General features: G+C 42.4%; 1 protein-coding gene across 1 annotated transcript; it reads left to right on the top strand.

Moving 5' to 3' along the window:
• Window positions 1–907: 907 nt before the first annotated feature.
• Window positions 908–22273, top strand: LOC143551757 (benzoate carboxyl methyltransferase-like). Its single transcript, XM_077042120.1, has 4 exons — window positions 908–997; window positions 1045–1209; window positions 2265–2519; window positions 21884–22273. Exons 1-4 carry the CDS (start codon window positions 908–910, stop codon window positions 22271–22273), a joined length of 900 nt encoding a protein of 299 aa, XP_076898235.1.
• Window positions 22274–27199: the final 4926 nt, after the last annotated feature.

Below are 27199 nucleotides of genomic sequence, written 5' to 3'. Positions count from 1 at the left end.
TCATTTAAGTGGATGGTGAAAGAGCCTTTTGTTTCTCTATCACCAGTTTACAGATATTCATTTTCAGTGTCATTTTATAACTAATAAAACACGTTGCAATATTGTTTTGTTGGAGAAATAAACCATTTATCTTGCGATATGTTGTTTCTACAATATAAAATATAAACTATTTAATTATTTGAAGCAGGCTTAGGGTCTCTTTAGATGCAACATCTCTATCTTATGAGATGAATATGCAGTTTGCCTACATCCCACTCTTCACGGAGCATGGTGGGTCCCAAGTTTGAGTCTGACAAGTCAAGTGTATAAGGAGGAAGAACATCACTGTTCTAGGCAGGGGCGGATTCAGTATTGAGCCAGGGGGATTGTATGCACCCCTCAAATTCGTATTTTCTTCTATAAACTTCTACTATATTAGGTTCAAAGACCCCAAGTGCCCCATCCGAAACTCAACTTTCCGACCCAACTTTTCAAAAAAAGTGTAGTTTTTCTTCCACAAAATAACAATTAAGCTTATATTTGTTTTGGGGAAATTTATTGCTTAGATTTCTATACGTGGTTTATTTAATGTAATTTCATTTGATCTGACCCATTTTGGTTTGACCCGTTTTAGTTTGACTTGTACCGTTCTATGATAACCGTTTTTTGCACCCACTGGCAAAATTGTATGGATCCGCCACTGGTTCTAGGATCAAATTTGTGTGAGGATAGGTTTGTAAGTGTTATGACTATTTGAGAGAGACATCGCTGTTACAAAACTAACGTATGTTATTCGAAAAAAAAGATGGATAAGATCATATAAGATGTAGGGTGCCTTATTTATTACTTGCAGAAGTCTTTCCCAAGCAAGCACAACTAGGGCAAAGGAGGATAAATATGGCATTAATAAACATTCTACATATGAATAATGGCAATGGAGATTCAAGTTATGCCTCCAATTCCTTTCTTCAGGTCTTCTTTTAGTCTCTATGCCACTATATCAATTCCCAATGAATATGTAAAGTGCTCAAGTTCTTTAATCGTCGTAACTTTGTTTCTTTTCAGGAAAACGCGATGCATAGAGCGTTACCATTTCTAAAGCATACGATTAAGAGTATGGCAAATCATGATGTCTTCTTCGACAGTTGTTTCACAATGGCAGACTTAGGATGTTCCACTGGCATGAATACACTATTGGTGGCATCTAACGTTATTGATATAGTCCATGAGGTGTGTCGAGAAAATAATCGCAAAACACCACAGTTTCAAGTGTGTTTAAATGATCTTTATGGAAATGATTTCAGTACAGTTTTTAAATTATTACCAAAGATTTATGAAAATCTTAAGAAGGACAAGGACCAAAATATCGGTCCTTGTTTTGTTTCAGTTGTTCCAGGCTCCTTTTATAGTAGACTTTTTCCGGACAAAAGCTTGCACCTCGTTCACTCCTCTTATAGCATCCAATGGCTTTCTCAGGTTCAATACTATCCAACTCTATTGTTATCATATATGCTATAGAGTGAATTGCGGTTCTCGTTCATGTGGTTTGTCCAAATCTGTGATTTTAATCCAATAGTTTTAAATTTGCGATTTTTCGTCCATGTGGCTCCATTTCACTTGCAAGTAAACCCAAGTTCACTAATTACGTTAAGTCTGGTCGTTAAACTTATCAGCGTGCCCTTCGCGTGAGGGACAGTTTTGCCCTTTTTTTTCCCAAATACAACCTCGGCCCTTCACGTGAAGGGGCTAGTGAATTAGGACTGGGGTTTATTTAGGGAGAAAAGTGACAAAAATGCCCCTCACGTGAGGGGCACGCTAATGGTTTTAACGGCCAATCTTAACGAGGTTAATGAATTCTGGTTTAATTGCAAGTGAAATGAAACCACATATATGAAAATCGTAAATGGACTAAAACCGCATATTTGGACAAACCACATAGACGAAAACCGCAGTTTACTCTATGCTATATTATCATAACTATATGATCAATCCTCAATGTGTAGTGGTAATTTTTCAATTACATGTAAGAATATATGAAAAATAAATTACAGAAAAAAGGTAATCAAGTCATACATCTTCTAACTATATGATAATTATGTCATTTATACCTAGTTTTGATAAGATAGAGATTTAAAAACATGTGTTTATACCTACTTACCTAGGACTCCTTAACCAACCAATTGATCAAGATAATGATTCCAAGTTATTTATTTATTTTTTATTTTTGTTTAAAGACTAATTGTTTTGAATGATAAAATTATTCATGTGATATAATAATGTGATAGGTACCTAAAGGTCTTGAAAGTAATAAGTTAAATATATACATTTCGAAAACAAGTACTCTTAATGTACTACAAGCATATGGAAAGCAATTTCATACTGACTTTACAAAGTTTCTACAACTGCGCTCTGAAGAGATAGTACGCGATGGACGCATGGTTTTAACATTACCCGGTCGAAGTAAAGTTGACCCTAGTAGTGATGAGTGTTGGAGATTGTGGGATTTACTCACCATATCACTTCTTGAATTGCTTGAAGAGGTATAATGTCATTTTGTATCCGCATGCGCGCTAACTCAAATTAAGGTAGAATATTGGTGCACAACGGAATCGATAAAATAAAACATAGAAATTTTTCTTAAGAAGATTATTGAATTTCTGAATACTGAAACGAATAGTCCTTTATATAAGTGACTAGTTTGAGGTCCGTGTACAACACGGGTAATTCTTGAAAATACAATAATAAATAATCAGTATACAAGAAATAATAAACCCGTTAAACATTATTAATACAGTCGTTGTACAATAGTCTTTAAAATAATTTTTAAGTAAAAGATAATTATAAATATCAAATGTTTGAAAAAAAATATGAAGTAAAAATTAAAGTAACAAATTTTCAAGCATAACTTTTAAGAATGGTAACTATTATTTGACTATTATAAATTTGTTAAAAAGGGTGAGGTTTAATGTAGGAGTGACAAGTGACAAAATTTGTAGTCTTTTATTAGAGAGTATAAATATAGACTTCTAAATTTCGCATGTTTGCCAAATTTTCAAAATTACAAAACGAAATTTGAAACTTGAACTTAAGACATTAGGTAACGGCTTAAGTTATGTAAGAAGGCTAGAAACACGTCAAATTAAATATGGAAAGACTTTATTGTTGCGAAGTTTGAGGAGACCGTCTTCTCATGTAATCAGAGGCTTAAATGATGGATTATGGATCTAAAAGCTAGGCCACAAGATCCGGGTCGTCTAGACCTTTCCATCGATTGCTTATAGGCCTCTTAATTCCACTTGTAGCTCGAGTTATCCTCTTTTTCAGTTTTAGCCCTTTCAGCTATATTTTTCCCTATCAAGTTTGAAGAGGTAGGTCCCAGCAGAGCCCAGTTGGACCCGCAAGACTCACCTTGAAGAGGAACGTCTGCGCAGAAACCAACTGGATCCGCAGGACCAACCATGCTCAGAGACGTGACGTCCTTACGCGCAGTACGCAAGCTGGTCCCGCAGGAAATGCCTCCCAACGGTGAAGGACTCCACCTGTCCCCGCAGCCTCGGATACAAGCCATCAGGGAAGGCCACGCGATCAGCAAGGCTACACGCACAAGGCACTTAGCTCTCAATCACTCAGTGTCACCTGAAGGAATGAGCGAAGCCGGGAACAATCCCGCACAAGGGCTGGAGGGGGAATACTCCCGCCCAAATAAGCCAGTCCGTACGATACAGGAAGATCTTCTGTACTGTACCTGACGAGGTATGGGAAAAAGATCTGACTAAAGATACGACAGCTTATTGACAACAGTATGGCGAGCAGCATGCTCCTGTACTGTGTCACTATTAGCCGCTGCCTACTCACCAACTACTGCCATACCACGTGCGTAGCCGGCAGTTGGTGGAAAAGGAATAGTACACAGCAGGCCTGGTCACTATCAGCCGCTGCCTACCCACCAACTACCAGCAGGGCACGTGCGTAGGCCACTGTTGGTGGAACAGGAACACTGTAGCAGCCGGCCACACCTCCTTGGAAACCTACCTTCGGCTATAAATACCACAAATGGTATGACCATCTCATCTTATCTTGTATCATCATATTATACCTGATATCTGCTCTAGCAATCTCTTAATATACATTTATATTTAAAGAGCAATCTAGTCTGATTCTCACGCCGGAGGGTGGTCACAAGGAGGAACCCCCCCCTTCTCAGTGACAAGCTCACGGTGTCTGTTTTGCAGGTTATCAGAAGAACCATCTTCTCAGGGTCTAACCCCTCGTGGGAAACATCTATCTAACCCCCAAGTTACCCGTAATCTGCCCGGGGTCCGGTTAGTGTTTCTTCATTGGCGCCATCCATGCATAAAGCTAGAACATTTTTCTCCAGTTTTTTCAAACTTCCAAGATGGTTAAAGAAACTCCGGTAACCACAACCCCAGCTACTGGGGGGAATACCGGCAACACAGTTTTTACAAACACTACCCCGGCTACCCAAGCCGGGGCAAGTGAAGTAAATTTTACGAACACTACCCCAGCTACCCAAGCTGGGGCAAGTGCAGTAAATAATCGCTCACTGGGATTCACCGATACCCAGTTAGAGAAACGAACAAGACTCCCCCGCCAAACACTCGATGAGGTTAAGGCATGGGCGGAGGCACGTCAAAAGGAATTCCAAGCTGAGTTGGACGAACGCTTGCGTTCCGTCCAACAGGCCGACGAATTCGAAGAATACTGGGAGGATGACTCGGAGGAGTCCGACTCCGACGCGAACCCTCGCCATAGGGCAAAAGGGAAGCGTAAGGAAACGGACTCCCAACCAAAAAGGCATTTTGGACAAGCCTTCAAACCAAAAAGCACAAGTGGAAGTCCACGAGACTTCTCCAAAACATTCAGACCGAACGTTGCAAATGCGGGAACGTCCAAGTTTGCAAGGGACATTGCGGAAGCAATTGCCCCAAAAAGTGCCAAACAAATGACCAGCATAGGCACATATGATGGTATATCCGACCCAGATGATCATTTGAACAGATTCATAGCGGGGGCAACCGTCAGTAGTTGGACGGAACCTACATGGTGTTACATGTTCCAAATGACACTGGTCGGGGCTGCTAGAGCATGGTTCGACCGTCTACCGGTCAACCACATCTACGACTGGGCTGACTTCCAACAGAAGTTTAGCCAACACTTCAGCCAGCAAAGAAAGTACACTGAGGAGCAATGGACAATCCTCAAGTGCATTCGAGAAAAAGATGAATCTTTGCTGAACTTCATCACTCGCTTCAACTCGAAGAAGCTAAGTCTGGGTAATATCAGCGAAGATCTTGTTCGCGCTGCCTTTATCCAGGGCGCGAACGACCCAGAGCTCATCCGCACCTTAACGGGTAAAGATGGCATGCCATCCACATGGGATGCCATCATGACAGCAGCTAAACGCTTTGCGGAAACGGAGAAGCAACTGGGTAGAGATCTCCCACAGAGCACAAACCTCTACACCCAGAAAACAAGGGAAGACAACGTCCTTACCGCCCGATTAAACAAAAAGCGAAAGCTAGGCATTTGGCAGTCAAGGGTAAACTTTGACACCTCATCCGGCTTGCAAAATCGGTTAGGCGGAAGGGATAACGTACAGTCCAACAAGAACTCCAGATGGACGCCGCTCACCAAAAGCGTCGCTGAGATATTCGCCACCGAGGAGCTCCCATGGCCAAAGCCTCAAATAATCCGACATCGTCACAATGCTGATCGGAGCAAATACTGTGACTTTCACAGGACAAAAGGCCACAACACCGAAGAATGCATAGATGTGAAGGACATGGTCGAAGCATTCGTCAGAGATGGGACGCTCGCGCACCTCGTGGCGCAATGAACGCTGAGCAGGCTGATGCGTGTAGAACCCCAGCTGGGGAAAACACGAATAAAATTCCAGCTTCAATGTGGAGACTACATGCTGCGTAAAGAACGAGATCCCGAACCAGGTGCGTATCGGCTCGATGGCACTCCCATCCCAACAACATGGAAGGGAGCTCATTTACACAGTTTGCATGTAAATCAATTCCAAATTTGTAAAGAAAAGGCCAAGAGCCACTTCTAATGGAAACGATTCTCCTTAAAACATTGACGCTGATGATTTTACATTTTTATGAACTATCAACACGGATATGCCGGTTTTCACCGCATAAATACGTGGAAAGTCGTTGCGTGGGGAAGGCGGCAAAACCCGCATAAACCCAAAAAACGACAAACTTTCACGCAGGTCAGTCGAAGGGGAAAAGTTCAGTCCTCCCATTAAATGAAAGTGCCGGTCTATCCGCATGAATCATGAAAAAGGGAACTGAACACTAACCTATTGACAACCGCGCGTCGAACGGTTAATTTATTCAACACGAATATGCCGGTTTTCACCGCATAAATACGTGGAAAGTCGTTGCGTGGGGAAGGCGGCAAAACCCGCATAAACCCAAAAAAACGACAAACCTTCACGCAGGTCAGTCGAAGGGTAAAAGTTCAGTCCAACCATTAAATGAAAGTGCCGGTCTATCCGCATGAATCATGAAAAAGGGAACTGAACACTAACCTATTGACAACCGCGCGTCGAACGGTTTAAAACAGAATTTCTAATAAAAGATAAGGAAAACCTACACGCAGGTCAGATGGTAAAGTTTAGCCATCCTACTACGTGCAAGTGACGGTCCTACCCGCACAATCACGGAAGAGGAAGCAAAACTTCACACCTATCTACCACGTTCAAAGGTTAACTTATCCTCAAAAGATAAGGAAAACCTACACGCAGGTCAGATGGTAAAGTTTAGCCATCCTACTACGTGCAAGTGACGGTCCTACCCGCACAATCACGGAAGAGGAAGCAAAACTTCACACCTATCTACCACGTTCAAAGGTTAACTTATCCTCAAAAGATGAGGAAAACCTACACGCAGGTCAGATGGTAAAGTTTAGCCATCCTACTACGTGCAAGTGACGGTCCTACCCGCACAATCACGGAAGAGGAAGCAAAACTTCACACCTATCTACCACGTTCAAAGGTTAACTTATTCTAAAACACTTGGAAAATTGCTAATTTAAACTAAAGTATGCAAGTCATACAATGTTTACAAAGCAAGGAACCCAACGAAAGTAGCGGTCTTACCCGCAAAAAGATTTATATTTCACAAAGATTCATTACAAGAATGGCCGGGTAACTACCCGCCTACAAGAAAAAAAAAATCTATACAAGCTAAATCTATCCTAGCAGTGGGAAGGGATCTTCAGGATCAGGCTTCAGGGCCACTTCCACTTGGACCAGCCCCATCAGTAGAGCGTGGCAGTTCAAGGAAAGCTTTGAGGATAGCTAGCCCATCATCAGCAGCAGCAACTTCGTTTACCTTCTCCACCACCGGATGCGGGAAGGCGGCGTATTGATTTACTGCTTGGTCATATATGGCTTCAGTATCTACATCGAATAAAGGGAAGTTGGAAGGCGGGATGCCTTTCTCAACGAACCCTAGACCAAGCAGGAAGCCGGCCTTTTCCCCATCCTCGTGAGAAGCGTTGAGGGCTGCGCTCATAGCATCGTAGTAAGATGTCTCTGAGAAGACCCGATGCACAACCTACAAAGAAAAATACAAGTGTCAGAACCTTTTCTATTTATAAGGAAAAGCGTGAAGACATGAAGTTAGACTTACCTGAGACAACGCTTCTCGAAGAAGCCATTCCTTGGCAACCAGAGCTTCTTGGAGGGCGGCTTGAGCTTGGGTACAGGCGCGTTCGGCTTCACTTTTATTAAGGTTGGCAAGCAACACTTCCTTTGCAGCAGCCTCTTCGACCCCCTTTAGCTTACGCTCAGTATGGTCAAGCACCCCCCTCTGGTCCAAGATTTCCTGGAGCTTCTTCGCGTCCTCCATCGCCAAGGCATCATGAGCCTGCTGGAGAGCCTCTAATTTGGCTTTAAGCTCTTCATTCTCCACGCGTAGAGGCTCGGCAACAGCTTCAGCCTTGGTGGCCCTCTCGGTTGCGTTCCTCGCAGTTTCCTTGGCCAGCCGAAGCTGTTCATTAACAGCTTGGGCAGCCTTGGAACGGGCCTCGAGTCGTGCCTGAACTTCAACCTCAAGGGCCTTGAAGGCCTTCTCCTTTTCCGTAGCTACATCGGAAAGCCTTTGGTTCTCCTCCCGGATGGCCCGCGCCTGAGCAACTTCTTTAAGGCGAGCTGCTTTTAACTTGTCGTTTTCACGACAAAGCAGCTCGACGCGCGGCTGCATCCGAGCTAAGAGAACCCGAAGCTCATTGGTTAGCCTACCCTCCTGGTAGCTAGCCATGGCTTCCCCCAACGCACCACTAGGAGCAGCGTGACGAGCCCATTCCACGCACTCCACAGGGGTGCGAAGGGTTGTTCCTCGGCGAATGTTCCATCGTGGAACATACACTTCATTGGAATCCGACACTGCAAAAAACAAAAAGCAGTTAGGAAAAGATGATAAAAAATATATGTAAAAAAATGGGCCAAAAGAACCCTACGCACCTGTAGGGTCAATAACAGGCCGATAGCCGCCGAACCCATCACCTGAACCCAAAGGAAATCCATCCAAGAGGTCAGGCTGATGGGAAGGTGGCAAAGATTGGCGAGAAGCCCCATGCGTACCTGATGGACCGGCCGTCGTTGCCGGTGGCGGGGGCATGGTAGCAGCCGCCGCGGTCGCCGCCGCGGAATCCGCATCAATAGTAACCGCCGGCTCGGTGAAGGATGCTGTAAAAATCGCACTCACGGCCGGCGGTGACGTCATCTCGGCTGGAACAGTCGGCTCAAAGGAGTGAGCAACTGAACCAGCGGGCGCAGGCGCAGCCGCCTGGGTCGTCGCCTCAGGTAGGCTGACCGGGCCTACCGTCATTGGCGTGGAGGTACCACTCTGCGCTCCACCCTGGAATGCGTCAACATCCACGCCTGCGTAAAGAAGATAAGTGTTAACGATATTAAGCTATGAAGATAAAAGCAAAAGAAAATTGTACTTACGGGTTTTCTTGAGCCTGAAGGTACGGAGAGGCGGGGACGAACCCGATGGAGCCGGCCTCTTTGCGCCGGTTACCGTCGTCTTCTTGGGCTCTCCGGAGGTGACAGTCACAGCCTCCGGAGCAGTGGTCTTATCACCACCGGGATTCCCCGCCACCTCTTCGCTCTCGGTCTCCGAATCAGACCGAGGCGCTGGATCGGCAGTGGAGGCCTTCTCCTTCCCCTTCCCGCCGGCAGCCTTCTTCTTCCGCACCAACGGAGGACCATCTGCGGATTCCTCATCAGAACATACGATTAGAGGAATTCCAGCAGAGGTTTCAACATTGAGGGGTCGAGGGTCGAAGAGCGCCTTACCTGGCCGACGGGCGCTAAGGATCTCATGGCCTAGCGGATAGACCTCCACGAACCGATCCGCCGTTTGTTCTAGGATGGGCAACTCGTTCTCATCTAGAGCGCAAGTACCCATCCGTGCGGGACCGTCAGCCTCCCGGGGGTTTAGGAGCGACTGAAGGTCGTTCCCCTCTGAAATAAACAGGAAAGAAGTTAGAAGAAATTCAAAATCAACAAAAGGGAAAAAGGCATACAGTAAGGAACAGAGTTCGAACCGTATTCGAGGACGATCGGAATCTTGCGCGCATCAGCCTCCTTCCACACTCGGCTCATCCCCAGCATCACCATCCCGGACTCCGCAAACCGGTATACCGGAGATTGGACCCGAGATATCTTCGCAAACCATTCCGCCTCCTGGTAGTTGGAGGCGTGAAGGCTGGGAAGTGCTTGCCCGTTCTTGAATTTCATGGCAATGGAGATGGCGCGAGCGGATATGAAGAAAAACTCCCTCTTCCACGAGCGAAGACTGCGCTCGGTCGCGCAAATCTTCAAACCCTTAATCTGGGTTGTCAACGTGTACCACCCCTGGATGCACCTCCAAGTGTAGAAGGTCATCAGGCGGTCAACGTAGGGCTCAACGCCCAAAATCCGGCACACCCACTCGAAGTGGCGAATCTTGGCGATCGCCATGGGGTGCAACTCGGTCAGATGAACACCGTGCCTCTCGAGGACACGGTAAACAAACTTTGTCAATGGGAACCTAAGATTCCCATAAACAAAGAATGCTGCATAAACCCCGATCTTGCCTCTGGGGGCATCGTACACAGTATGATGGGGTTCAGGAAACTCAGGCTCGAGAGACTGGAGCATGAACTTCCTGACGACATACCGGTACAGATCGCCAGGCAGAGCACACTGGCACTCACCAGCAGTACTCTTGTCATCGACTATGGATTCAACATCACGAGACGACATCTTGTGAAGGAAAGAAGAAAACGATTTCGGGAGAATGCTTGCCTGAAAAGGGGAGTATTCGCCGGAAATCGCTTAAGAGATGAATAGAAGAGTGAAAGTGTGGATTACAAATAACCCTCTCCCCCTTTATATACTAATCGCAATTAATGCGATGAAATTAATGCGGAAGAGAGAGAAAACGAAGGTGCAATGAAACTATGACACGTGGCAAAAAGCAAGCTGGCAACAGCTGTTGACAGGACGCGTACCATTAATTTCGCGGCCACGCGCCCGAAAAATCGCGCCCACGCGCCTGAAAAAGCGTCTGGAATGACCATGTACTGTCACGTCCCATAACTTCCTGCACGATCTGACACAGTCAGAAGAAACCGTCGCACGATGTTTCAGAGTTTTGGACTGTTCTTATCTTTCCACCAACTCTTCGAATTTCAAAATTCAAAATTCAAAAAGATCAAATAATAGGCGGGAAAACACCCCTTACCTTGGCAAACAAGTAACCGTAAGACGGCTGCGGGTACAGTGTTAAGGCAAAACCCTTCACATACCTAGCACCCGCAGGGAATTGAAGCCAAGAAAACCTTGGCGAACAAGTAACCGTAAGACGGATGCGGGTACAGTGTTAAGGCAAAACCCTTCACATACCTAGCACCCGCAGGGAATTGAAGCCAAGAAAACCTTGGCGAACAAGTAACCGTAAGACGGATGCGGGTACAGTGTTAAGGCAAAACCCTTCACATACCTAGCACCCGCAGGGAATTGAAGCCAAGTACCTCGGCAACCAAGTAACTATAAGACGGGTGCGGGTACAGTGTTAAGGCAAAACCCTTCACATACCTAGCACCCGCAGGGAATTGACGCCAGGAATACCTTGGAAGTAAAGTAACCGTAAGACGAGCGCAGGTACAGTGTTAAGGCAAAACCCTTCACATACCTAGCGCTCCGCTGGGAATTGAAACCAAGAAGGATCTTCTGGGCAATGCTTGCGGAAACGGAAATAACATCCCCGCATAGCGGGAACGTCGAGAACTACGTTGTTTGAAGCTCCAGGATGGAATTGGTGGTCTTAATATAATTGATCACTATGTTCAAAACTACCAAAACCTCATGGAGAATCCACACAAGTGGGACTCAACGCTCCTGACTTGCGAGGAGGTTACAGACCTACCCGCATCATACCCAAAGACCAAGCAGGAAACTCGGGAATTTCTGCAAGTGACAAGGACTTCCGCGGGAGGAATCCCCATGGAAAACCTTAAAAAACCCTTTTCAAAACCCTCTGCTTAAGTCCAAAAGTTCACCTCACTTTATTAAACACTCATGAGAAGAACATTGGACTGGGGGGACTTGAAGAGGTAGGTCCCAGCAGAGCCCAGTTGGACCCGCAAGACTCACCTTGAAGAGGAACGTCTGCGCAGAAACCAACTGGATCCGCAGGACCAACCATGCTCAGAGACGTGACGTCCTTACGCGCAGTACGCAAGCTGGTCCCGCAGGAAATGCCTCCCAATGGTGAAGGACTCCGCCTGTCCCCGCAGCCTCGGATACAAGCCATCAGGGAAGGCCACCCGCGCAGCAAGGCTACACGCACAAGGCACTTAGCTCTCAATCACTCAGTGTCACCTGAAGGAATGAGCGAAGCCGGGAACAATCCCGCACAAGGGCGGGAGGGGGAATACTCCCGCCCAAATAAGCCAGTCCGTACGATACAGGAAGATCTTCTGTACTGTACCTGACGAGGTATGGGAAAAAGATCTGACTAAAGATACGACAGCTTATTGACAACAGTATGGCGAGCAGCATGCTCCTGTACTGTAGCACCCCGACCAAAGGCGGATTATACATCGGGGCGCCACATATTGTTTCATTACTCGTGACACTATTTGGGTGTCAATATTTAATAAATACATTCATTCGCACACACGCAAGGTAGACAGAAGATAACATAAATCAACATAATTCAATATATTATAAGGCAAAATATTCGAACAACAATAACTTGTTTTGATACATTTTAATCTAGGTCCAAAAGTAAAAACGTCCTACGTGTCCACAAGCTCCAAAACAGCTACTGCAAACCTGAACATGTGTTAAAATAAACGTCAAACACTTGCGTGTTGGTGAGAAATCAAGTTTAATAGTTAATACATAGATAACAATAAATCTGCGCGCAACATGTGTATGTCTGGTTTTCAACAGGGGTGTAATCTGATCGGGACCAACTCTAAGATTCATAGACTGCCAGTGCTCACAATTGAGCTCACAAACAAGACAAACTGTGCATGTGTAAACAAAAGAGAAAATCATAAACGATAGTTCTCCCGTGTTCATCTAATGGTACCATGAGAACTGCGGAATAGACCGACAAGACGGTTAATGATCCACACATACAAATAAACAGCCAAGTCTACGTCCTCAACACATGGGATACTGCGCGACTAAAGTTCATAAACGGTTTAAGACTCTAAGTTTGTATGAACACATGAACATCCCAAAACATTAAAAATAAAAGGGATTAGGTACGAGATTACTCACTTGATAATCGGTGTGAAGATAGGTAAAGCAAGAACCAAACAAGCAAAGTTAACCTATAATTAAAGATTATTGTTTTAATGATTTGTTTTAATGTCTTGATTATAAGTTAGCATAATTAATAAGTAAATTATTATATATAATATATATTACCGGAAAAGCAGGGCAGAACAGGAAGGAAGACGGAGGCAAAGAGGAAGGAGACGGCAGAGAGAGCAAGGAGGAGGTTAAATTAAGTGCTTTGTGTGTGTAGTGTTAGGAAAATAATATTATTATTTATAGAGAAACCCTAGGGAACACCATCCCTAGAAAAGGGGAAAAGATCTCAAAAAGCAAAAGATTCCAAAAGCAAAAGATATCAAAAGATATGGCAACTGCAGGGGACAAGGGAAAAACTGACAGGAACAGTAAAAAGGCATGGGCGGTTCAGATAAAGGTACTGGTCAAGCATGGAAAAAGCAGATCTCCAAAAGATAATGTCAGTCACTTTTTCTGCCGACCAATGGGGTTGGTGCGCATGCTGCGCCGAAAGTAACTTTTCAGACATAAGACAGGTCAGGTCAACAGCACAGAAGATAAGACATCACAAAAGCAAACGGCTAGATTAAACAGGAGAAAAGACTCAAGGGTTAAACGCGAGAAGGCATCGAGCGCGAAGGCAAAAGTGCGCGAGCGCGAAGGCAGACAGAACCAACCTTAACGCGTCGCGGGAAGAATTATATTTCTAAGCGCGCCGCGGGAAGGACTTTAATTCTAAGCGCGTCGCGAGAAGAACTATATTCCTTAGCGCGTCGCGGGAAGAACAGTATCCATAGCGCGCCGCGGGAAGAACTAAAATCCTTAGCGCGCTGCGGGGACAGTTCGTCTCGCGTATCGCAGTAACAGGTGGTCTTCACGCAGGCTTCCTTGTAAGGAGTCTGGCGCGTGGAGCTGCGCAGACAACCTTAGGCGGGAAGGAACAAAGGACAGAGGTTCAAGGCTTAAGGGCGGGACGGCGACAAGAGGGAAAAGAAGGCGGAAAGAGAGAAGAGGGACGGGACGGCGGGAAGGAAAATATATATTATTATTAAAAGTAAAATATAAGTAAAAATAAATATTAAATCATAAAAGAAAGAGATCGGATCGGAGAAACGGGTACCTGGGTCGGGTCGGATCGGGGCAGATGTCACAGTCTCCCCTACTTTAAGAAATTTCGTCCCGAAATTTATCTCGAAGTAGGTTGCGCAGAGAACAGGTGCGGGAACTTGATCTTCATTTGATCTTCCCTTTCCCATGTAAACTCGGCTCCGCGCTTGGACTCCCATCGAATTTTAACAATAGGGATACGACTGCGCTTGGTTTGCTTAACCTCGCGATCCATAACCTCAACAGGCTTCTCAACGAAATGCATAGATTCATCAACTTGAACTTCATCAAGTGGGATGTGAAGGTTCTCGTCAGCTAAACATTTCTTGAGATTGGATACATGGAACGTTGGATGCACATTACTGAGCGCGGGCGGCAGGTCAAGTCTGTAGGCAACTTTTCCTACACGCGCGAGAATCTTGAGTGGTCCAACATATCGAGGAGCAAGCTTACCTTTCTTCCCAAAGCGGACAACACCTTTCCAAGGTGACACTTTGAGGAGAACAAGATCACCAACTTGAAATTCGAGAGGCTTTCGCCTGCGATCTGCGTAACTCTTCTGTCGGCTTCTGGCAGTCAGCAGATGATCACGGATCTTGGCGATTTTATCGGTTGTCTCTTGAACAAGTTCGGGTCCTGTGATTTGAGTTTCACCCACTTCGCTCCAACAAATCGGGGAGCGGCACTTACGACCGTAAAGTGCTTCAAATGGGGCCATACCAATACTGGAATGATAGCTGTTATTATAAGAGAACTCGATCAAAGGCAGGTGCGAATCCCAATTACCTCCAAAATCAAGAACACAAGATCGGAGCATATCCTCAAGAGTTTGAATAGTTCGCTCAGACTGTCCGTCAGTCTGAGGATGATATGCAGTACTCATGTCCAAGCGAGTTCCTAACGCAGATTGGAGAGATTTCCAAAAGCGGGATATAAAACGGCCATCGCGATCGGATATGATGCTCAAAGGAGTGCCATGGCGGCAGACAATTTCCTTGACATAAAGCTGCGCGAGTTGCTCAACACGGTAGTTTTCACGAATGGGCAGAAAGTGAGCAGACTTAGTCAAACGATCCACTATTACCCAAATGCTATCATGTTTGCTTGCTGTCAAAGGTAACTTGGTAATAAAGTCCATCGCTACACATTCCCATTTCCATGTAGGAATCTCTGGTTGTTCGAGCAAACCAGATGGGCGTTGGTGTTCAGCTTTCACTTTAGAACAAGTCAGGCATTTAGCTACGAACACAGCAATATCCTTTTTCATACCGGGCCACCAATAAGTAATGCGCAAATCCTTGTACATCTTATCAGCGCCGGGATGAATAGAATACCGAGATTTATGCGCTTCACTCAGGATATCAGCGCGAAGATTCTCATCAAAGGGAATCCAGATGCGATTAAGATAACAAAGAATTCCACTTAGATTAGGGACAAAGTGCGCTTCCGCGCCACACGCTAACTCGGCGCGAAGGTTACCATTACTGATGGATGCGCGCTGCGCGTCACGAATGCGTGATTCAAGATTGCTCTGAATCGGCGCAAAGTGAAGCTGGGTGCGCGGCAAGATACAGGTAAGCTGGCAGGGTTTTCGGCTGAGCGCATCGGCTACCACATTAGCCTTACCAGGATGATACCGGATCTCACAATCGTAATCGCTGATGAGTTCGTTCCATCGGCGTTGTCTCATGTTAAGTTCCTTCTGATCAAAGATATGCTGAAGGCTTTTATGGTCAGTGTAGAGGATACACTTAGTACCATAAAGGTAGTGTCTCCAGATCTTCAAGGCAAAAACAACTGCACCAAGTTCGAGATCGTGAGTTGTATAATTCTTTTCATGAATCTTTAGTTGCCTTGATGCGTAAGCGATAACCTTGCCTCGTTGCATAAGAACACAACCGAGACCTTGGTTGGATGCATCGCAATACACGACAAAATCATCATTACCCTCAGGTAGCGCAAGAACAGGAGCTTCACACAACAAACGCTTGAGCGTCAGAAAGGCTTCTTCTTGCTTCGAGCCCCAAATATACGGTTTACCTTTGTGCGTTAGAGCTGTTAAAGGCAAAGCGATCTTCGAGAAGTTCGAAATGAAGCGCCGGTAATAACCAGCTAAGCCCAGAAAGGAACGGATTTCGGTAGGAGAAGATGGCGTCAACCAGTTCTTGATTGCTTCAATCTTGGATGGGTCGACATGAATACCCATCTTGTTTACAACATGACCAAGAAACTGTACTTCATCAGACCAAAATTCACACTTGGAAAGCTTAGCATAGAGTTGCTCAGCTCTAAGCTTCTGCAACACCAACCGAAGATGTTGCTCATGCTCGGCCTTGTTCTTAGAATACACCAGAACATCATCGATAAACACGATCACAAAACGGTCCAAGAAAGGTCTACACACCCGATTCATTAGATCCATGAAAATGGCGGGTGCGTTGGTTAAACCGAAGGACATGACCAAGAATTCAAAATGGCCATAGCGGGTTCGAAAAGCAGTCTTCGGAACATCTTCATCGCGGATGCGCAACTGGTGATAGCCAGAGCGGAGATCAATCTTGGAGAAACAAGAGGCACCTTGGAGCTGATCAAAGAGGTCGTCAATACGCGGTAAGGGATACCGGTTCTTAATGGTGAGTTTGTTCAACTCGCGGTAATCGATACACATGCGAAACGAACCATCTTTCTTTTTAACGAACAACACCGGAGCACCCCAGGGCGAAGAGCTAGGGCGGATGAATCCTTTAGCAGTCAACTCTTGAAGTTGGCTGGCCAATTCTTGCATCTCAGCGGGTGCAAGACGATAAGGAGATTTAGCTACGGGGGAAGCACCAGGGACAAGATCAACACGAAACTCGACTTCACGAGCGGGAGGGATACCAGGAAGATCATCAGGAAAAACTTCAGGGAAATCACGCACAACAGGGATATCGCGAAGCTTCTTCTCTTCATCAGGTTTAACCACATGGGCTAAGAATGCAATACACTTCTTCCGCAGGAGTCTTTGGGCTTCGGCGCAAGACATAAGCTTAAGACCGCGGGAGGGTTTTTCGCCGTAGATATGAAGATCACCATTTTCTCGAGGTATGCGAATCATCTTCTTGGCGCAAATAACTTCGGCGCGATTCTTCGAAAGCCAGTCCATACCAATGATAATATCAAAACTTCCAAGAGGCATGGGGATGAGATCGATTAGAAAATCGTTTTCATTAAGGTTTAGCGTACAATCCTTGATCACAGAGTTTATTAAAATAGTTTCACCATTAGCCAATTCAACTGAAAAATCTTCTTTTAAGTTATCGCGCGGTCGCGCAAGCTTCTGCTCAAAGGCGCGAGAGATAAAACTTCGATCGGCGCCAGTATCAAAAAGTATAGAAGCATAATTTCCGTTAAGTAAAAATGTACCATTAACTACGTCATTATTCGCTTGCGCTTGGTGCGCGGTTATGTTAAAAGCTCGTCCACGCGTCACTTGGTTTGAAATCTGGTTCACCGGATTCGCTTGTGTGATTTGCACTTGTAGTCTCGGGCACGCGTTCCGGAAATGACTAGGATCACCGCAGTTAAAGCACGATCTGGGTCGTGGGTTTTGGTAGGTTGGTTGTGGGTTCTGCGGGTAGACTGGTGGTGTTGGCGCAATTGGATTGGCGGGAAGGACTCTACAGTTTTCTGCAAGGTGGCCAGCGCGGCCACATCGGTTACATTGTCGACATGGGACTTGAGGTGGGTGGTGGAGTCTACAGGTTGGGCAAAAGGGGTGGTTTCCTGTGTAAGGTTTCTTAGTTGGCGGGGCAGGGAGTGCTGGATTGGTTAAGGCATAGTTGTGGACTACAGGAGGTGTTGGGTAGGCGGACAGTGGTTGAGGGGCGTATACTAGAGGTTGGTAGGCAGGTTGCTGGACTATGGGTGGGTTGGTAAGCGCGTAAGCTTGTCTGCGCTTACGTTTCTGGTTATGGTTTGAGGGTTCTGGTTTGGTTTCTGTTGGTTCAGGGGCAGTTTTGGTGGGTTTGGTCTTCTCAGCTCCCCGTAGGAACAAGGTTCCTGCTCTGACATGGTTGTCGCTGAGCACAGCGGCCAACTCAATAGCGTCAGGGAGGGTTACTGGGTTTCTGGCCCATACAGAATCTTGAATTTCCATGGGGAGACCCCCAAGGAATTTCTCGATTGCTCGGCGTGAAGGGGTAACAAGGTGAGGGACCAGTAAGCTTAGCTCGTGGAAGCGCGTCGCGTACTCGCGCGCTTCTCCACTGTATTGCTTCAGGTTCCAAAATTCTTCCTCCAGGCGCTTTACTTCGTTGGGAGGGCAGAATTCTCGCGTCAAGAGATCCTTAAATTCCTCCCAGAGTATGCTGGAAGCAGCTTCTGCGCCACGCGCATGGGCTACTCCATTCCACCATGTAAGCGCTCTGGATTCCAGGACACTGGAGGCATATAGGGTTCGTCTGTTGAGGGGCATTGGGTATGGAGGAAAGTGTTTTCAATTTTCTCAAGCCACTGGAGCATCACGGTGGCTCCTTCAAGACCTGTGAACTTTGGAGGGTTACCCGCGTTAAAGGACTTAATGTTGTAACCAGAGGTGTTGGTATTGTTTTGGCTCAAAGCTTGGGCTATTGCGGTGGCCATTTCCTGGGAACGTTGCAGCGATCGCCTGCGCGCGGCTTCTTTCTTCCTAAGATGGCGAGCTGATAGTGGAGGCATTCTATAAAAGTTTTAATTTTTGTTAATATCTTGGTTTTATCGCAAAGTATAACTTTATAAAGCTTGGTTTCGCAGAGTTAGATACTATCAAAAGTTAAAGTAAAAGAAATGACTTTAAATGCAGACTTAATAAAGGTAACAAATCCGAATCGAGAATCGACAATTCATGTATCACCATGACCTTCCAAATTCTCAATTTAAAATGTACGAGCAAACGAGTATTGGAGATTGACGATTCATGTATCACCATGACTTTTCAATCCTCAATATAAAATATACAAGAAAATGAGTATTGGAGGTTGACAATTCATGTATCACCATGACTTTTCAAGTCTCCAACCTCAGAACATAATCGTAAATGGAAATTGAAAATCAACTATTCATGTATCACCATGACTTTTCGGATTTTCAATCCCAACAAACGAATATGTAAGTAAAATCAATAAAAATCGAAATATCGCGGAATAAAACATAAAATCATATACTGCGTAAGCGCGAGCATATTCATAAATAACGAGTAATTAACAATAAGCGCGCAAACATGAGATTTCTCTCATGCGCGAGAAGGGACTCTTAGGTATTCTAGGCCGTTACGTCTAACCACCTATCCTAAAGTCAACGAGCTCTGATACCAATCTGTAGCACCCCGACCAAAGGCGGATTATACATCGGGGCGCCACATATTGTTTCATTACTCGTGACACTATTTGGGTGTCAATATTTAATAAATACATTCATTCGCGCACACGCAAGGTAGACAGAAGATAACATAAATCAACATAATTCAATATATTATAAGGCAAAATATTCGAACAACAATAACTTGTTTTGATACATTTTAATCTAGGTCCAAAAGTAAAAACGTCCTACGTGTCCACAAGCTCCAAAACAGCTACTGCAAACCTGAACATGTGTTAAAATAAACGTCAAACACTTGCGTGTTGGTGAGAAATCAAGTTTAATAGTTAATACATAGATAACAATAAATCTGCGCGCAACATGTGTATGTCTGGTTTTCAACAGGGGTGTAATCTGATCGGGACCAACTCTAAGATTCATAGACTGCCAGTGCTCACAATTGAGCTCACAAACAAGACAAACTGTGCATGTGTAAACAAAAGAGAAAATCATAAACGATAGTTCTCCCGTGTTCATCTAATGGTACCATGAGAACTGCGGAATAGACCGACAAGACGGTTAATGATCCACACATACAAATAAACAGCCAAGTCTACGTCCTCAACACATGGGATACTGCGCGACTAAAGTTCATAAACGGTTTAAGACTCTAAGTTTGTATGAACACATGAACATCCCAAAACATTAAAAATAAAAGGGATTAGGTACGAGATTACTCACTTGATAATCGGTGTGAAGATAGGTAAAGCAAGAACCAAACAAGCAAAGTTAACCTATAATTAAAGATTATTGTTTTAATGATTTGTTTTAATGTCTTGATTATAAGTTAGCATAATTAATAAGTAAATTATTATATATAATATATATTACCGGAAAAGCAGGGCAGAACAGGAAGGAAGACGGAGGCAAAGAGGAAGGAGACGGCAGAGAGAGCAAGGAGGAGGTTAAATTAAGTGCTTTGTGTGTGTAGTGTTAGGAAAATAATATTATTATTTATAGAGAAACCCTAGGGAACACCATCCCTAGAAAAGGGGAAAAGATCTCAAAAAGCAAAAGATTCCAAAAGCAAAAGATATCAAAAGATATGGCAACTGCAGGGGACAAGGGAAAAACTGACAGGAACAGTAAAAAGGCATGGGCGGTTCAGATAAAGGTACTGGTCAAGCATGGAAAAAGCAGATCTCCAAAAGATAATGTCAGTCACTTTTTCTGCCAACCAATGGGGTTGGTGCGCATGCTGCGCCGAAAGTAACTTTTCAGACATAAGACAGGTCAGGTCAACAGCACAGAAGATAAGACATCACAAAAGCAAACGGCTAGATTAAACAGGAGAAAAGACTCAAGGGTTAAACGCGAGAAGGCATCGAGCGCGAAGGCAGACAGAACCAACCTTAACGCGTCGCGGGAAGAATTATATTTCTAAGCGCGCCGCGGGAAGGACTTTAATTCTAAGCGCGTCGCGAGAAGAACTATATTCCTTAGCGCGTCGCGGGAAGAACAGTATCCATAGCGCGCCGCGGGAAGAACTAAAATCCTTAGCGCGCTGCGGGGACAGTTCGTCTCGCGTATCGCAGTAACAGGTGGTCTTCACGCAGGCTTCCTTGTAAGGAGTCTGGCGCGTGGAGCTGCGCAGACAACCTTAGGCGAGAAGGAACATAGGACAGAGGTTCAAGGCTTAAGGGCGGGACGGCGACAAGAGGGAAAAGAAGGCGGAAAGAGAGAAGAGGGACGGGACGGCGGGAAGGAAAATATATATTATTATTAAAAGTAAAATATAAGTAAAAATAAATATTAAATCATAAAAGAAAGAGATCGGATCGGAGAAACGGGTACCTGGGTCGGGTCGGATCGGGGCAGATGTCACATGTACTGTGTCACTATTAGCCGCTGCCTACTCACCAACTACTGCCATACCACGTGCGTAGCCGGCAGTTGGTGGAAAAGGAATAGTACACAGCAGGCCTGGTCACTATCAGCCGCTGCCTACCCACCAACTACCAGCAGGGCACGTGCGTAGGCCACTGTTGGTGGAACAGGAACACTGTAGCAGCCGGCCACACCTCCTTGGAAACCTACCTTCGGCTATAAATACCACAAATGGTATGACCATCTCATCTTATCTTGTATCATCATATTATACCTGATATCTGCTCTAGCAATCTCTTAATATACATTTATATTTAAAGAGCAATCTAGTCTGATTCTCACGCCGGAGGGTGGTCACAAGGAGGAACCCCCCCCTTCTCAGTGACAAGCTCACGGTGTCTGTTTTGCAGGTTATCAGAAGAACCATCTTCTCAGGGTCTAACCCCTCGTGGGAAACATCTATCTAACCCCCAGGTTACCCGTAATCTGCCCGGGGTCCGGTTAGTGTTTCTTCAAAGTTGATCCATATAAGCGTTTAATTGCTTACTCTTAGCTTCTAGTTTACTTTTCATATCTACAGGCATTGGTTCAAGAATCAGACTTAAACTCATTCAATCTTCCATTCTATCTTCCATTCTATCTTCCAGGTTACCCGTAATCTGCCCGGGGTCCGGTTAGTGTTTCTTCAAAGTTGATCCATATAAGCGTTTAATTGCTTACTCTTAGCTTCTAGTTTACTTTTCATATCTACAGGCATTGGTTCAAGAATCAGACTTAAACTCATTCAATCTTCCATTCTATCTTCCATGTGAGGATGAACTTTGGAACATTATTCAAAATGATGGATCATTTTCTCTTGATAACATGAATGTTTATGAAGTCAATTGGGATCCACATGATACCAATTACACAACTACGAATGATTTAAACGTAGAGCGAGGCCACAACCACGCGAAAAACGAAACCAAAAAGAGCACGACGAAGTTGATTAGAGCTATTGCGGAACCATTGTTGAGTTCTCATTTTGGGAGTTCCATAATTGATGTGCTATTTAAGAAGTATGAGAAACATGTAGCTAAACATTTAGCTGTCAACAAAACAAAACAGTTTACTATTGTTATTTCATTGACAAAGAAATTATGAATAATATATATCATGTGCTAAATTCATTTTCTGTATATTGATGTGGTGAATTATATTACATATAGACCTTTTACATACTTGGGAGACACTCCTTAAATAGATAAATTCTTTTATGAAAAAATAGAAAGTGGTCCTGATGACAAGTTGATATGTATGTGCCTAATCTGTCTTAATGTTGTCCCTCATTGTGTTGTACTCTCCCTCTCTGTGCATGTCATGGTGACCCCCCCCCCCTCCCCAACCAGAATGTTGGCCCGCACTACCTTCCGCGCCCCTCCATGGCTATTTTCCACGCCAACCTTGAAGATGTGACGTCAAGTTAGCATTTTCTTTTTTAACTATGAATTTGTTGTCTGTGAGACTTGAATCCAAGACCTCCCAAACTAAGGTGCTTATTTGTTTTTTGCCATAACCACCAACTCATTGACGCATAGTCGTTAACATTAGCATTGATATGAAAAGATGAAACATCTATATTTTAATATATTTATTAAAAAAAGAAACTATAAAAAGAAAAAAGAATTTTAGTAAAGCCACATTAAGGAAGAAATTAAAAAGGGATATAATGGATTATAGATATATAAACCAAGAAATAGAGAACCAACATCATAATATCACCTTATTCCAAAAACCACCATAAAATTCATGCCACCTAAAAGAACCTTATTCGAAAAACCGCCATATTTATCTCATGTTCGGCTCCGAGAAAGCAAAAAACGTTTTGGTTTTGGGCGAAGGTGAAATTTTTTTTGGGTCTTAATTTAAAAAAGTGTATTTTGTTGGTTTAAACAATTAAATTTTTATATGGGTTTACTTGATTATAATTTGGGTTGTGTAAAAAAATTTTGTATAAAAATTGAATTAAAAATGTCTCAAATGAGACTAGAACCCATAACTTTTTGGTTGAGAGTAATACCCTTTTGTCACTAGACCAAGCTAGTGATCATATAATTGAGTTTAAGCATTAAATATATATATTGTTTTTAATAAAAATAAATATAATTTAAAAAAAATATACGGGCATAACGGGGTGTGAGGCCTGTGGCCTTCGACCACCCCGCCACCCCTATGGGCCGGCCCTGATTTGTCGTCTTGATCTCTTCTTGATCATCACTCTACCAACCTTTCTTCTTCACACGCTACCACTTCTAAATCTAATTCCGCGAATACCGTATTAATACGCCCCGCCTTCTTCAAGTGTAAGGGAATCGACTCCAAGAATGATAGAATTATTAATGCGAAACATGTCTGCTGGGCTCCGAAGACTCATTGGGCTGGCCCGTATGCCAAGGCCCAGGCATCGACTCCAAGAATGATAGAATCATATAAATAGTATCGTCATTTAACTTGCATTATATAATATAAGTAGCTTTAAAAACACGTGTATTACACGGAATAAATTAATGTATGAATTTCAATAAATAACTTAATACAAATAAAAAAAGATAATTAAGTCTCTTTATATTATATAAAAAAAATATATTACAAATATAATCGTTTTATATCATTAAATATATTTAAATTTTAAAAATTGAGAATAAATTGTTCTACCATCGGTGTACAATAATAAAACAATGCCACTGGAAGCAACATTTAAAACAATGAGGTATTTAGATGTAAAAGAAGTAACTAAAGTCTTTCACAAAAACGTTAAACATTCCATACTCGGCCATACACAAAAAAAACACCAGATTTTCCTTTTTGAACAGCTTTCATGTTGTCCTTATAAACACAATGTTGTTCAACTATCACAATAGTCTTATAATATATATAAAAAATGAAAAATATGTCTATGATTTTTAAGAATGGATATTTGTAAAAAAAAATTAAAAAAAATCATTATAGTTTTCTCCAATATGAAGATGTCTAAAAAATTTAATGTTAATCTACTCTTTAAACATAAACTCTTTTGTATATACATTTCAATGTTAAAGAAAATATATTTATGACACGTAATTATTATACTAATATTTTTTAATATTATGTATGTTTAAAATATAATTTATGGCATTAATAATTCAATCAACGGAGATTGACCAATTAATACGGTATGCTGAATTAATAATCAATACTATATTTAGAAAGGAATTAAAAGGAGATTGACCAATTAATACGGTAATGGAAATTGATCATCGGAGATTGATCATCATTTCCTTTCATTTCTATGAAAGGAAATGAAAGTTTTTCCTTAGCGGATACTGTGAAATTATCAAACTTACACCGTGTTGCTACAACGAATATATCTAACAATAATAGTATGACGTTTTAAGAGTATGTGTCTATCGAAGCTTCATATCCTGCAAATAATCAAAGAAGAACACGACCGGTTAGTCTCACCGTATGAGGTAGTCTCCTGCGATCAACCTCCAGCGTGAGAATAAGAAATCTGATATGTTGGTTGAAAAGAATGATAAGTATGGAGAGAGAGAGTAGAAAGAAAATTGGGTGAATGAGAATACCTTTGGTGAAATATTCCTTTTATAGGTAAGCAGAAGCTCTAAGAGAAGCTTAAGCTTTTTAAGTGGAAAATGTCAGCTTTTCTTTCAGGTCATGCAGACTGGGTGCATGCCATTTCCGTGTAACCTTCGCTCAGCTTTTATTTGTCTTGTAGTTACTTTTACTTTATGGCATGCACTAGCTTTTGGTCAGTTGTGACTTTTTCTGACAACTATAGCATGAGTTTATTGGTCAACTTAGGAATCTTGCTGAGCAAGTGTCGAGCTTCCCCATTTAACAGTTTATGCTTGCTGTTTTTTTATACCTAAGCTTCCTTAGCTTGTGAGCTACTTTTTTATTGTTAAGCTTGTGAGTGGATAAGGATACCTACGTCATCACACCTGTTTGGGATATTTTTTTGACATAGTATAGAGTGAGCACCCACCAAACCTAAGATAGCACACTCATCTTAATCCCACAAAGAACACAGTGAAATGTTTGTGGGTCAATCCAAACCAATTGGACATGTTACCAACTGCATTAAAAACTGCATGTTCTCACTTAACCCAATTTGACCTTTACCTGCCCATTTAGTGCATATACATATTATGTAGACAAGAATATATAACCTGTGACTCTAGATAGTGCTGTCTTTCCAAATAAATATTTTTGAACTGAAAAGTACATAAGTACATTCTAGCTAGGCACATTTTTATAGTGAAAATTTGAGACTTATAGTAAGTTTAAGCACTAGAACTCTATTTCATTAGGAAACAAAGTGTGTGCACAAATTCTCATATGATGCAACTAGTTTTTCATTTTTAGTGTTCCCGAATTTCATTTAAGAGAGAAAAGAAAATGAAATGGAGGGATGGAAAAAAGGCTTGTGTTCCCGAGTTTTATTAAAGGAAAAATGGAAGGAAAAACCAAAATGGGTGTTCCCGAGTTTCATTAAAGAAAAGAAAAGGAGAGAAAGAAAGAAGAAAATGGGAAGGAAAGCTTTCTTTCGAAATTGAAAAGAATTAAGAAGCAAGAAAGATAAGAGTTTTTTCCCAAACTAGTGTTGGTGAAACAACTATTTACCAAATAGGTGTTCCTTAAAAAGTATTTACTTGTATAGTGTTTTGTGAAACATTTGTTTCTCACTCCTTATCTCATTGAGTAAAAGAGTAACTTTAATTCTAAAAAATGTTTTTTTTTTGAGAAAGTTACATAAGAAAATAAAAAAATTTGTGTAGGTCTTTTTAAACGTTAAAAAAAATTCTTTTCGTATTTAATAGTTATTATCCCAAAATGAACAACGAACAATTTAAAGGAAAATGTTTCAATAGTTTTTCTATTTAATAAAAAATGTTAATAATTTTTTATAATGAAAAAACAGATTTTTTATAGAAGTATAAGAAATATTTTATAAATAAAAAGTTTCTGTTAAAATTTTCTCTATTAAACCGTTTTTCCATTAAAAAATATTAGGAGTAATAGTTTTCTTTTGTGTATCTAAAAAAATCTTTAGTTGCACAAAGAATAGTTTCTAAATGTTCAAGTATAGAAAAATGTTTTTTAAGGAAAGTCATTTTTTTCATTTTTTTAAAGAAACCCCTTGTTTTGATGTTTAATTAAAAATCATTTTTATTATTAAAACGTTTTTAATAACATATTTTCATTTGAAAAAAACTTCAAAGAAATTTGTTTCTTTAAAAGAAAATTTGGGTTTAAATTATATTTTGAAGAAATGCTTTTTAGAAGAAATAAAAAACTCTATAAAACAACGTTTTTTAGAACTTGTTTTTTACTAATAACTAGTTGGTTCACCCGCCGCGTTGCGACGGAACTCCGCGGGACAATGTAAGTTATTTGTTTTCCTTTGTTACGAAGGTTAGCAACAGATTCTTTTTCTTTGTTGGTTGCATATGAAGTCGGTTGCTTATGAAGCAATTAGCGTCTACACATCTTACATAATAGCCATCGGCCCGTGTGTGTGTGGAACATTTATGTGTTGTTGCATAGATATGCTTAAAACTAAAATTAAATTTCACACGGTGCCAGTTAAATTACAATACAAAAATATATGCAGGTTTGGCAAGGACCCAAATTACCCTTTTTCTTTTAGGGTTTACAAAGTATATTCAAGGACTTTTTGTTTGTCTTTCACACGTGAAGTCTTACCAAAACTATAGCCGTTATCCTTCCAAAATTATAGGGTTTTTTGTTTGATGCCTTGGGTTGTGCTGTTCCCAAAAAGGTTGTTTAGCCATGTTTTTCGTTTCATTTTTTTTCTCTCTTTGATCACGGATCTGCCATTTAATGTGTGTCATAAGCTGCTTATGGTTAAAGTGTCAAATTGGAGAACAAAAATTACCAATTAGGTGTAGACCTATGAAAACACATCTTCAAGCATACATATTTACACCATAGTTTTAATGAGCCTATGGTAGACAGCCGATTTCGCTAGTAGGCGATATGAACTATTTTTGAAATGATTTTTGTAAT

Source organism: Bidens hawaiensis, unplaced genomic scaffold (assembly GCF_021521415.1).
Source record: "Bidens hawaiensis isolate Kalapana, Puna unplaced genomic scaffold, B.hawaiensis_p1.1 tig00016565_1, whole genome shotgun sequence".
Taxonomy (NCBI): Eukaryota; Viridiplantae; Streptophyta; class Magnoliopsida; order Asterales; family Asteraceae; genus Bidens; species Bidens hawaiensis.
The sequence above is the reverse complement of the archived record's forward strand: the minus strand, read 5'-3'. Positions and strand labels throughout refer to the sequence as shown.